Source organism: Pomacea canaliculata, linkage group LG3 (assembly GCF_003073045.1).
Source record: "Pomacea canaliculata isolate SZHN2017 linkage group LG3, ASM307304v1, whole genome shotgun sequence".
Taxonomy (NCBI): Eukaryota; Metazoa; Mollusca; class Gastropoda; order Architaenioglossa; family Ampullariidae; genus Pomacea; species Pomacea canaliculata.
The window spans coordinates 41457764-41471597 of NC_037592.1; the positions used below are offsets into that span (position 1 = coordinate 41457764).

General features: G+C 43.8%; 1 protein-coding gene across 15 annotated transcripts in view; it reads left to right on the plus strand.

Moving 5' to 3' along the window:
• Positions 1-13834, plus strand: part of LOC112559106 — a 92267-nt gene that overhangs the window by 47473 nt on the left and 30960 nt on the right. For 6 of the 15 annotated variants that reach the window (XM_025230037.1, XM_025230040.1, XM_025230041.1 and 3 more), the window contains one exon: positions 7954-8055. Coding sequence is in view for 3 of the 15 variants with exons in the window: in XM_025230048.1 (XP_025085833.1) it covers positions 5887-5960; positions 7954-8055 (176 nt within the window). In the remaining 12 variants the exon portion in view is untranslated. Of the gene's footprint in view, positions 1-4616; positions 5961-7265; positions 7285-7953; positions 8056-9601; positions 9792-11145; positions 11545-13834 lie in introns of those variants that run through there. The other 9 variants (XM_025230050.1, XM_025230039.1, XM_025230043.1 and 6 more) reach the window with 7 other exon arrangements.

The following is a 13834-nucleotide window of genomic DNA, read 5'->3' on the forward strand; positions in this document are numbered from 1 at the left end:
ACTGCTGGTCTGAGGAGTGTTACTGTTGGTCTGAGGAGTGTTGCTATTGGTCTGAGGAGTGTTACTGCTGGTCTGAGGAGTGTTGCTATTGGTCTGAGGAGTGTTACTGTTGATGTGAAGATTCTTACGCTTGGTCTACGAGTTGTTACTTTCGGACATAGAAGCGTTGCTCTCGACATAAAAGTTATTACTGTGCATTAGAAGCAAAAGTGAACAAGCAGTGTAAGATGTGATACTCTCAGCCAGAGAAGTGTTATTACTTTCGACTTTAACGGCGCTGCTTTCGGTCAAGCAGATCTTACGATGACTAGGGAAGTTAACTTTCGGTCCACGAGGTGTTTTTGACTTAAGCAATTATCAGTTTAACTTCTTATCGATGCGTCCCTGGATGTTGATAGAAACATTTTTGTTAACATTAGGCAATTTTGCATGTCCTCTCTAGAAGCCCTTATATTTCCTCTTTCTCTGAGAGAGACGCTGTGCAGAAATGAAAATAACGATGGCTATATGCGTGCTCCCCACACTTTCTCTCACTGTTCCTATCTGATAATTATGTTACATTATTTATAGTTTAGAGTGGAGTTTGGTGTCAAATTATTTAACCACAACATGAGAGTAGGTAAGGCATCGTTCATCGTTAATATTTAGTGCAGGTCAGTTACATAAGATAGTAATATTGAGAATAATAAAATTTATAAGTGTTTTACATATGTAGAATAATATGTTTACTAAAGGACTATATATTACTAAAGTGCAAAAAAGTTATTATTTGTACAATGATTGGGTACGTAAAAGGCAAAGGTAGTGAGATAAGCTTGTTCACTTACACGAACAAATATAATAAGTATATTTTAAGGCTTTTTATGCATACAACACGTTACATACAATGAACATATGCACAGTGTAATATTAACAACCGAAGACAACAGAAGCAATATTTCCTTCAAATACTGCTGGGAGAAGTAAGTCTTGAGGGTGGAATTATATACCGAAGTTGAGGACGAGTGGGGTAGGTCATCCGTAAACGAGACTTACGTTAGTCGTGTCTGACGAGTAATCGTGAGGGAAGTGAGGAGGAGGGCAGTGAGAGATCAGAAGAAAGAATTTGCGAAGCTGTCTTTCCTTTCAGTGTCGAGTTAGGTTTAAAATTTAAAATAAAAGACTAGCTTTAAAGGTCATTCAAACCAGTGACCTTTAGGTTCATGCACTATGCAGACAGATAATCCCGGAAAAAGGAAATAGTCCACAGGGTTGCGGCCTTTCTCCTGCCCTTGTCGGGAATGATGATGTCATCTGACAGTGAGTGGTCCTGACGAGATCGTGGTTACTGAATGGTTAAGTGACGATGCTTGCTGCTAGAAACATGGCGTCATGATGCCGGAAGCTGCGAGTTCATGGGTGTGACAGCGCTCTCGTCTGTCTCCATAATTCAGCGCACCCTAGCGGCTGACAGGAGCTTGACGTGAGGAGCGCTGTCACTGCTGCCGTCCTGAATACAGAGGGAGTGTGTAGGAAAGTATTCTTTGCCTTTATTTACCTGAACAAGCTTTGGTCCACGTCTTCTCGGTTTAATGGCTGTTTTTAAAGCTGAAGGAGATTATCTTAGAGGAATCTGCACGAAGAAGCTTACAATACCTTCCTAACTTTCTTGTTAGTAGTTGTAGAAAAGATTTTTTTTCTATTCTAGCAACGCTAAGTTGTGTCTGTCCTCACAACCTGAATCACTGGCGACTAGACTCCAGATGTCAACAACCTAACCCTTACTCATCTCCTACATTTGCACTAATATTGTAACTAGGACACAGCATCGGATACGGCAAAGCTATTTTGTTCTTACCGACCGGACCCAAGCTCAGTCTCCCTAGAAAGACCGTTTCTGAAGCAGCAATTTCATTTCACTGGCCATGATGTCATCAGTTTATTGTTGGTATGGTTTTGGTCCACTGAGTGTATAGAGCCAATAAATGGCACTGTTAGCTTCTTTCGTCGTTTTCAGTTCTTCATGGAAATCAGCAGCTGAAGGAGCGTTATATTGCGTACGTCACACGCTGTCACGTCAGTCTACATTCTGTTAGGATTGTGTACATGTTGTCACCTTGGAGTGTAAGCTGTCACCTGTTACGCTTGTTTAAAAACTGTGTAGTGACGTTCACGCTGCACATCACGTACTACGTTGCGAGTGAGTGTGAGGACGCACATCCTGCGCAGTCATGACTAAGACAACGGCTTTAATAATATGCCGAAGCTGAGCAGGTGAAAGAGCACTTTCAAAACGGAATGTTCTTTAGGGAATAATGATAGGCTTTTTAACGCCAGCAAGAAAAACCGTAGGGTGATGTTTCTGCCTTCATCTCTTTGTGGTTGTGTGTTCATGGAGGTATGTATGAGTGTTCAGAGGGAAGGTGAGATGGAAAACAAAGGGAAGTGATGAGAGAGATTCAAGGTGAGAAAATTCTGCAGCCATTTGTCTTGATTACGACATCCTTGCAGTAGACGTCGCGACATCCTCTCGGTGCAGTTTCTTTTCCTTCTTGATGGCAATGTGAGTCTTATGAAACATCACTACTATCAGCCAGACTGAGAAGAGACTGAGTTGCGGAAAGGACATCACAGTATTCTCTGAGATACGACAAAGAACATGTCCATAACTAAAAGGTTTTCTCACTTCCTCCTGCTTCCGCCTTACAAAGGAATGAGAAGGAGGTACAATTTTCAGCAACGTCCTTCTAAAGAAAGATGATTTTGAAAGTAAGGTTATGTCCGCCCTAAAAAAATGCGTTACCTTGAGAAGTAGATCTCGGTCGTCGTTTGAAACAGGGAAAAGGTATACAGAGCAGCCTTCCGGTGGGGGTTGTGAAACACCATAATCTCATTGTAATCTCCGGACAAGTTTGCTGGCTGCTGGGCTACATGTCTAGAAAGCCATCTTGTGTCGCGTGTGGCTAACATTTCCGTCACGATAGATTGACAATGCAAAGCACACACACACACACACCCCTACCTATGCTGCAGCCGAGCAAAAAAGACAGGATCATTCAGAGAAAAAGCTGTTTTATTATTATAAAGAGCCAGTTAGGTGGGAGTAACTTCATTGCCCGTTTAATTAAACTGTTGTCCTCCCCATTATTTAAACATTCACACTAAGCAGCGATGGAATGGCTTTCTGTGCATTTACATATATATACATGTATTTGCGTGGCTGACTGAAGGTGTATTCAATTTAAGCCTTTTTAGCTGCTGCACTGGTGTAATCCTGACTGTGTTTTCTAAGCCACTGATCGCCAACTGTCAAGGCTGCCGTGTTTGTTTTTGTTTGTTTTTTTTTCTTCTGGAAATTTATTTCCCGCTTAGCTGCTTGCAAAGAGAGGGAACTAACGCCTGGGGGGCTGTGAGGAATGGGTGGGAGGTATCTGCCTGCCTAGTATATTGATTTGTGTGCCCGGCATCTCGAATTGTTTATCTGTATATTGTAATGTTTAGTGCAGCATTGCCACACTACCTACCTCGGCCATAAATATTTTTTATAAAAAGTTACTACATGCAGGGTGTTGATAGTGTGAACAGGGTGCTGGCGAATATGTCGCAAATCTTTTTCAAATGACTCCGTTGTAATTCCCCCCCCCCCCCCCCAGAAAAAAACGAAACGCCCATTTCTTTTACAGGAAGGAAGCAGTAACCTCCCGGCTACCTTGGATCTCTCGTGAGAGTAGCGAACGAGAGAGAGAGGGCGGAGGCAAGAAAGATGCGAGCGTGTGAGGGGAAGAAATTAAGACCGACAGTAAAGTGTAATAATATCTGTCATTTGTCACATAGAGTTACCGAGACTACTTTTACCAAGTCAGCAACATCTGCTAGCACTTAAACTGAACTATTTTACAGACTAATGTTGCCGTCAAAGGTAATTGATAAGCAACACATTTCATACTATAAAGCAGCATACGAGGATAAGCCAGTGCCTGATCGCCCAGTGTGGTCTCAGAGCTGATGTCCCACAGACCAGTAGTAATGCTGACTTGATTGTAATGCTGGAGATTGTGTACAGTCGATTGCCGTTTACGGTCACGTGAATGATGGCCTAGAAACGCCGAGAATCATGTTGTTGACAATGACGCAGATAAACCCAGGTTGTTAAAGGTCAAGAAGTGCGGAGGTCAAGAAGACAAGGGTCAGGATAGTGCATCGATACATTTATATTCTGAGAGCCTGATTCAGTGGGAGAGCTGGGAATATATGTTAATTAGGCACATCTTTGAAGTAAATTTTTTTACCCCTTTTATGTTATATTTGAAGGCGTATATCTGGGGACCGTAAGAAGGGTGTTCTTATGTATATCTTTGCACTGAATTGTATTCAATAATTAGTTTTAGATCCGCTATCGCACACTTCGATACAATACGTTTTGCGCGCGCGCACACAACATGCAGTCACACATTTAGTGCAACGTGCACATAAAAAGCAAGCTCATAAACGAACTGAAGAACACTCCTAGCTTCTAGCAACGTGACATTTCCCCCAAGCAGATAATTACGGGAATATGCAGTTTTTTTCTCTTCTCAGTGCTGCCCGGAGTTTAAAACAACAACAGCCTCAACGTGGATGGGGAAGCCGAATTCGTACTCTTCCCAAAGATTACCACGAATTCACGAGTCTTAACCACTCCCCTTCCGCGCACAGCCTCGATGTCTGCTGTAGAACGCTGCGACACACAGCAACAAAGTCATCTTCGTCCATGACAAGCATATCCTGACGACTTCGACTACCAGCACTTGGGGGGAAATGAAAGAAAAAAAGAGTTGTCTGTGTGTGTGGTTGTGGTTGTGAATCTGGTTTTCGTCAAGATGGCTGCTACCTGCTGCGCCATCTCGTGCCGTGGCATTCCACAAGGGCGGTAATAAATCTGTCATAATTAGAGATGCTTTGCCATTAGCCTGATAAGCTAAGTGTTTGCTATACAGACGTAACCCAAGGGTCTGCTGGCAAGGTATATAGTGATGGTGGCGGTTGGGGAGAGATGTTGCCGTATCCCACTGTCCATCCTTTGTTGACGTCATGTTCGAAATCCGTTCAGGCTAACCTTACATTGCTGCCTCGTTATCACCCTGTAGATTCTTCTAGAACCTCTCCCACTTCTATTAGGCCTGTACTTTCACAGAAGATGAACTTTATGCGGCCGCAATAAAACTTGAGTGAAGCGAGACAATCATTTTCAACTTCATATGAGCTTGTGTACACCTCCCTTTTTGAATGTAGTGCTAGACAACGAGTTCTATGAGATCATGAGGAGACTCTCGTCGACATAAGCATCGACAAAAGTTTGCACTTTACCGACATAGGAGTGTGTGTACTTCGCTGTTATAATACTACATTACTTTTGCATATGGTGCAAGGTATGTTTGTTTTGATGTGTAATATGTAATAATACATGGCATATGATAGAGCATAGTGCGCGACACGCTTCTGGAGACAGAAACGAATAGCGGGAATCTTGAGACAGCATAGTCAGTTCAGAGTGTATGGAGACAGGACGGGAATACCATCCCTTGTTGACAAGGTTGTCCATCATGTCAGTCATGGTAATCCAGTCTGCCCTGAGGAGTCATATATAAATATACACACAGTATGAACCTAATGAAAAAAGGCTAGCAGTCTGTAACACGAGACTAGTAAAGGTGGTATGTGATAGCTGGTAAATTAGTAAGATGACCCTGTACAAAATAAATTAAGACCGTAAATGAAACGAAATATTAAACCACAGATATCTCAAAAATGAATGTTTCATGGTTAAGTAACCATTTTACTGCTTATTGCAGAGTTTCTCACAAATAAACACATTTTTTTTTTTTTGACTGTTCACCTGCGGTGCTCTCTCTCTGTGTTTTGAAACTGATGCAGATCCACACAGCTTGTCCAAACCCCACCAGATTTGACAGGAGTATTTCTTCCCACTTTGGCTCTGTTTGGTACGTGTATGTAATTTTTTATGTTTACTTTCACAGTTCTCTGATGTTGCCGCTAGCTCCAAATGAAAGCAGAAGAAATTACTTCATATCTGTACTATGTACTTTAAGACGACACCGATATTTCCCTCTCTCACACAGACAGACACAAACCCTCACACAGAGGGAATGAGAAAGAGAGAAAGAGCGTGAGTGGGGGGGGGGGCAATTCGACATTGAAGACCATGTGGGTCTGACACATGATAGTAACGTGTGATAGAAGGCTACACCGGGGCTCATGTAGTACTTACAGTAATGCTATCGTAAGTATGTCGCTGTAGGCAATTAGTTTTCCTTCAGTGAGGTTGCAGGCTTACTTATACGACCTTACATAAGCTGACCTCAGACCGTCATCAAAGGAAGCTTGCAAGTCAGATGTACAGTTCCAGTCTGGCACGGAGCCAAGTATGTCTGGTTTATCTAGCTGAGTTGGAAGATAGACCTTCACTGGTTTGTCTTTATTCATACAAAAAAATGACAAGCGGCTGAAGTAAGGATCTGTACAAACACAAACGAATGGTGGGTGGATGCGGTGGAGTAGACACCACAGAAAGGGAGTCGCCTATTTTTCTAAACCACAACTCCGTGCCTTCTCCTCAGTCGACCTGTACTTTTCTACGCAATTTGTAGGGAAGGGAGAGGCAGAGAAGTTGCTGGCCAAGAAATGAGGTATATCCCCAACAAAATATACACAAGGAGAATAAACTTCGGGAACCATCTGCACTTTTTCTGTTACTTTGTATTAGTGTGCTATTGAAGAAATGTCTTTTTCAGTTAACTATAAAAATATGTCGTATGGACTAAAGGCTGGACAACTCTTCTCCATTAACTCTTCAGGTACTCGCGAAATTTTCGTGTTTTTTTTCTGTAGTTGACAAGAGTCTTGGAGCTGGGAGCCCGAGCACAGTCACCAAGTGTGTACTTAAGGTGAAGGGAGAACTGTGACGTCGTGGAGTGCTTTCCGTTACAGTTTGCTATGACGTAAGGGGTGACTGGGGCTCTGCCTTAGTTGTCAGCGATTTCATTAGGAACTATAAAACAGGCACAGATGGCATCTTAGGCATTCCTACCACGAAGGATACAAAAATGAGATGTCGCTCGCAGGGGGGAGGGGGATTGGTGTTTTACGCCGCCAGCAACTAAGGCTATAACACGGCAACAGCCAGCACTGTAAACAAATGCCACATACAGAGAAAGAACAGCGTGCCCGAGATGAGAGTTGAACCCAGGGCAGACAACCTTCAGTGTATTGGTGACTGGTGCTAACCGTTGCACCTCCGGATCGCAGGTGCGCACGTCTGTTTATACTTAATTTAGAAGAGCGAACCCTCAAAAAAAAAAAAAAATGGTTAAGAATCATGTTAAGGAATTTCATAATTTATAAAGCAGCCATGATGTTGAAGTTTTGAAAACAGGCGAAATAGACACACATTTTATTGTGTGTAAAATGAGCTATCATGCTAAAAATTATTAGGGACAAAAATTGCTTTTTATGTACTATGCACACTTACTTCCTGGTGTTTGTTATTCATGCGGCGTAGTTTTCACATGCTCATTATACATCAGGCGTGCTTGTCTGACGTTCGTTATTCATTAGGCGTTTTTACCTGGTTCATACTCGGGGCTGAGCAAACTGCTCGCTCGAGCTTACTAGGCTGGTGTCTTCGAAATTTCTCCTTTTCGTGGGCTGTACATGCAGCCGCTGCACCACGTGTGTGTCGTTAGTCTGTACGATTTCTAACCACCTTGTGTCTCATGTCACTGGTGTCAGTTGTCTGTACCACAATAGCTAACGCTAACCCTGTTCCTGTTTGTCGGAATGTGTTTTTTTAATGTTATTAGCGCTCTGTTTATTTTTAGATGTTTATGGTTATAGTGAATCATATTACAATATGATTACATTGCTGTTAAGTTCAGCGTACGACGCTCTATTATGATTGTTATTATATTTTTCCAGTGTACGGCGTCGAACCATCGGAAGTCGCCTGGGCAGGATCAGGCCGCTGAAGGAGAGGTTACGGGCCCTAGGAGCCGGGGCCAGCTGTGCCAAAGGTAAAAGGTAACTACTGTACTCTCACTGATAGACACTCATACATAGGGCTGTATGCTTTTCTCCGCCCCAACCATATTTCCTCACCCTTAACAGTACCATTCAGTCCTTTCGGCCACGGGACATCTCGCTTAGAAACTCATCCGCGGAGTGGAAAGGTTTGGAGATGGCATCACATTGTTCTGTATACCTGCCCACCTTCAAATTTCCTTTTGCGTCCTACTGGCTGAAATTACCTTCTTGTCCTTTTCTGTCTTTGGAGTTATCCTTCTTTTTTAGTAGGAGGAACACCAACAGACGCGACTGTAAGCGATGGCACCAGGCTGTGATCTCTCACCAACCGTTCTGTTGAATAGTTAGGGTGCAGCTGATGTACATCTTGTTTGTTGAGATCGCACAGATCGCAATTGCCTAACTTTGTTGGGCTTTATCTCTATGGTCGTTATAAAGCAGCCTCCGTTGCTGGCACAGGCCTATGCATCGGGTCGCTGCTGCCGCTTTTTTTTTTTTTTTTTTTCGTTTCAAGGGACGCAAGCCACGGATGCTGTCCTTTGCTACACACCATACTTGCTTCCCGTGAGCACTTAGGAACGAAAGGCAGTTGGCGAATGAGTGACTAGACGTCACTAGAGTAAAAGCTGTTTCTGAGAATATGAAAAGCTTCACTTCCATTACTTTGTCTGCATCGTTCATTTATTCATTCATTCCTTGACCATTGATAAACGGTTATGCTAATCAGCATTCATCAGCGTGCTAGATGTCTGGGTGTGGTGGGGGTCGCCAGCCTAACCATTGCCACTGTCCTGTGGCGATTCTAATGTAGATGCTGTCCGTTGAGCTTCCTCATTGAAGATAGTGGCTTCTAAATATTTATAGCTGTTGTACTGGAGCTGTACTCTGTTCGAGTAGATTTCTGCTTTGCCGTTGCAGTTGCCCATAACCTTGCTCTTGTCAGTGCTGGTCCCTATTTAATATGCATTCCAGCTGCCACTCAGTCTCTTGGTAAGGTCATGCAGTTCGTTGTTAGTACCTTTCGCAAGTTCAACTTTTTTGCCATCTGCTTCTTTTATTTCTTCTGTCTTTTCTTGCTTTGTTTGATATGAGTGCCCTATTGAATAAAATATTGATATTTACTCTTTTGCATGCGAGTGCTTACATGTGTGTCAGATGCGCATATTCTACAGGGTGCCTTAAGATCATTGAGGTCACTTTTTTCTTATTCACTGACATTGTTGTCATTGTAATGACAAACGCTGGATTGAATGACTTCCCTGTGTGGTTCCTTAAAGTGCCTTCCCTTCCTTACATAATCCGTCTATTTCATTCATGGCCTTTCAGTGTTTAGCACTTACGACCCTCACAACTCACCAAGAACCTCCAATCCCATCCCACCCCCACTTCATGCTACGGAGGCGAAACAGCTGGAGAGGAGGTTACCGTGGCGCCTGTCTATGCGATGCGCTTGACGGCTAGTTGTTCGCCAAACTTAGGTAAATCACGGCACTCAGGTAAATCACAGCTAGTCAGGAAGGTGGATGGCTCCCGCCGCTAGTGGCAAACGCGGCTCAAACGCCTGACATTCCTAGAGTCTAGCAGTGGGTTGAGAGGACAGCACTTGACGACACAGTCCTTCCACGTGTTTCAGGAGTCAGTCGCGGAGTGTTATGAAGGCAGCAGTTGACCATACAACCTTTTGGTGTGTGTTTTTCTATACCTGCCGTTGCACCTGTCACTATACGTGGACAGTAAGTATTCTTTCTCTTTCTTCCAAGTTCTCTTTGAAACGACAGCCCAGTGCGCGGCGGGGATGTCTTTGTGACCAACATAGCTGGAGGGTGATTTGCTCTGGAAAGTTCGCTACGCACCAGCAGTAAAGATATAGCAGTAAGAATTAGGGCCTGACTGGCACGCCTCCCATTCTATTCCAGACATCGCTCTACAGCTGTTATTTTTGTAACTCTCTCTCTCACACATATCTAGTGTCCCCGTATGCTACCTCCCCCCATGATGTTATTGTCCGTTGTAGGCGCGTGTGTTGGCGTGACGTGACTTCACCGCGTGCCGTGCTATAAATAGCCAGCCTCCTCAGGCAGAGCGCCGGGCGGTCACCGGGTACTCTCTCATGAATGTCGCCGGCTCAAGGCGGGTGGGGAGGGGAGTCGTTAGACAGAGCGAAGTGAGAGCCAACGGTAGGAAGAGGGGGAGTTCTTTGTGGCCCGTCTCGGCGGGCGTCCCCTTTTAGACGACTCGTCACAAGCCAGGTAAAGCTCTTTGACGCGCTGAACCAACAACAACAAAACTGGTGAAGGGTGGTGCGGGTGGGGAAAGGAGCGGAGACCGCAGATATCTAAAGTGTACCTTGTATGATATGACCATTATTTTAGCGCAGTCTTTATTTTCATTATTTTTTAATCCATATACTCAATTGCAAGTGCTCGTGAGGTGATGGTGTCACCTGTCGGTTGTATCAGACCACTGGGAATGCCCGGTTTGGCGCTGTCCTATTGCTCCGCGCAATAATCACCTGACATCACCTTCCCTTCCTTCACTCGAACCCGCTGTGAAGACAGTTCCTTTGTCAGCTCACCGACAGCAGATCTCTCCTTTCATGAGTAACCCCCCCCCCCCCACACACACACACATGCTTCTAAAGACCAGTGATGAGAATTCTCTTTGTTCCCTCGCGGGAATGTCTTTTCGACTTGCAGACACTCGACGGCAGTAAGCTTGCAGGCTATAGTAGGCATACCCAGAAGCAGAATTATTTTCGACTAAGTGCAGCTCACCGGAAGAGTATTCCGTACCCATCTCTATGTGAAAAAGAGGAATAGGAACATTAAAAAAAAACAAAAAAAAAAACACTGTTTGGTTCGCCCGATGCGAGCATTTGAAGATCGCAGTTTTCACCAGGGCTTTGTAAAGAAGTCATGACCTCATTTTTGACGACGCCACAAACGTGGACTCGATCCCTCCTAACGTTATGGTATAACACTTTGGGCTTCATTGACATCGGAAAGTAGAATCTAGGTCAGTCCTCGTGTCCTTTTTTCTTTTAAAAAGTTAAATTAAAAAAAAAAACCTACCACAAACTGAGGAAGCACAGGTCTGTTTGTCTGCCTGTCGGAATTTAGGCTTGAGTTTATTTTTAAATCGCCGGAAGTAGTGCGAGGTGAGATGGCAATGATCATAAGACTCATGGCGAGACTGTCCGGCCGTAAGATGCTGAAGAAGCCTGCTACCTGGCGGCCAAGGTGTCCCCCGGCCCCTCGCCACTCCCCCACAACCCAGGTCGAGCGACCGCGCGCCGCGAGCCTGCTGACACTGCGGCGAAGGCATGGACTTTCGCAAAGAAGCGCAGTGTTGCATCATCGCGCACCTGACGGCCCACGCGTGGCTTGTCGCTGCTGCTCATCAAGACACCGTGTCACCGATGCAAACCGAGCACAAGAGATTGAGGCGCACCTGGCGGAAGCAGAGCGAGTCACCTGTCCCCAACCTGTAATGTACCTTTTCTCCTACCTTTCTGCACGGTTTTGTGCGAATGTCTCGGTATTACTGATTTTTTTAGCATACCGTGAAGTACTTCTTACACCTTGTCTTCCATGAATTTATATAAAATGTGTGTGTATATATGTGTATTGATAACTTGAAAATCAATTTGCACACGTGAAGTGAGGTGATCTGGTTTTAAATAACTTTGTAATTTGCATTGAAATAACTAGAATAATATTTATAATTAGAGACATGGGTGATTAACACAACACACTAAGTAAAATGTATATTTATCTGTAGATCGATCAAATTAGTGATACTGGTATACTGAGTGAAGAGATTAGAGCTGATTTATAATCACAGCTATAAGTAAAAATCTGCGTCTGAAGACATCGCCAGTGGTGTTGCCACTGCACTGCGCTGTATCTTGACATCACAGTGGATTCTCTTCTCTTGCTTCTTTGATTGCTGGCAAGTTGGGACAAAGTTATAAGGTGATGCGTATCTGCCGTTAAAATATATCTATTTTATTATTACATTTTTTTTAAGCAGCCACACCCTTCTTGCTCTTGTTGAGACAGGAGGGTAGGCGGGCATAATGTGGTTACGTCCCCTTGTCGCTGTCTCGCCATATTGCATCAGCACTTGTGAAACGGTTTCGGCCTTGTCCTGAGATGAGTAGACCTTCCTCTACGAACCCAAAGAACAGCGTTTCGATGAAACCTTCCTTGTGCTGAAATAAAGCAAAGAAGCAATTGTCATTAATTTGAAGCGTTCTTAAAAACCAAACATAGCTTGTCATATCATGCCTAATAACACAGTACCTAAAATAGCACTAACACACAGCGAAATCAGGAATAAGATGTCAAATATACTGCCTATATAAAGTAGAAATGTGTGTACAGTTTGACTTCACTGATTAGATATAAACAAGACGCTGCTAAATTAAACACTGAACATTGTTTTCTCTTTTTGCCATTTCGTGTCGTAATTTCGTAAATAAAAAATTGATCTTGTCCGAGAGAAAGTAAATTTGACAGGTATATAGATGTGGATGCAGTGTAACACATAGATGTAAGAAGTAGATTAGTGACACTTAAGTTTAGGGGTAGTTTTGTGAGACACTTTGCCTAGGAAGTAGATTGGTGAGATGAACTTGTGCTGTAGCTCGTGGGTTCAAGACATTCAGCCCATTGCTGCTGCCGATATCCTACATACCTTTCTTGTAGTGGTGGTTATACACTTGGTCCAGATAGAAGGTATAAACCTAACGATTAATTGCCAATGTCCAAGGTCTGAAGTTACCTGCACCCAGAGAATGTCGCTTACTGAGCTTTCCCAAATGGATGGTTGCCTCTAAAGTAGCAAGAGTCTGGTTTGTAGATACCTTGGAAGTAGCTTCTCCTGTCACCATCTGGGACAGTCAGTTTATAGCCACTCACGCCTACTTCATATCTTAAAATCTTAAAATCGGTGGGTGAAGGTGTTCCGTTATGCTCCACCGAGCACTAGTCTCTGCGTTAGCATGACTCACACCTTATATTGCAATGTGCGGGGTCAGACTACTTTTTAAGCACTTTTTTCTTCTCTTTCTTCCGTCTCGTTTTTCTCCTTCAAGATGTTTCAAAACATGGAGGAATGCGTTAGGTCTTGAGTGGAAATTTTGATGACCTCGAATTGGGTGTTCAGATACATACCGACGGACTCAGCAAGTGTCTCTCAAGTACTCGTGGAGTAGAGCTCGCTAGGTAAGTCGAGTTCCAGCACTCAAGCCCTAGCACCCCGTTTTTTAAACTGTGGTACGCGTACACGAAGGTATGGCGGGTGGTGCGCGAACACCATGAGTACGTCCTAGACTAGTACAGATATTCGTAGGGGGTAGGGTTGGGAGCTGCTACTCGGTCAGTTCGAATTTCCGAAAGTGGTGCTTGTCTGGAAAAGTTTGAAAACCGCTGCCCTAGCGTAGAGAAGGGCAGGCTTGCACCACTAACAGGTGAGGTTGACAAGGTGGATAGAAGCTCACTTGGCTTGGCGTAAATAAAATTAGAATGACCCGCAGGGGAGGGGGGGTGCAGGTTAAGGGGGTTAAAGGGGAGGGGTAAAAGATAGGGTGAAAAGGTAAAGTGATGGATCTTACACATTAAGTTGCTGCATTAGGTGCTGGTCTGAATTGTTTCCTTCTTAAAAAATATAAAAAATAACATCCATCTTCCTGAAAAAGAGCTCAAGTATTACAAAATATAAGTATATTAAAGTTAAAGTACACACACATATATACAAACATATAAATCTCAAA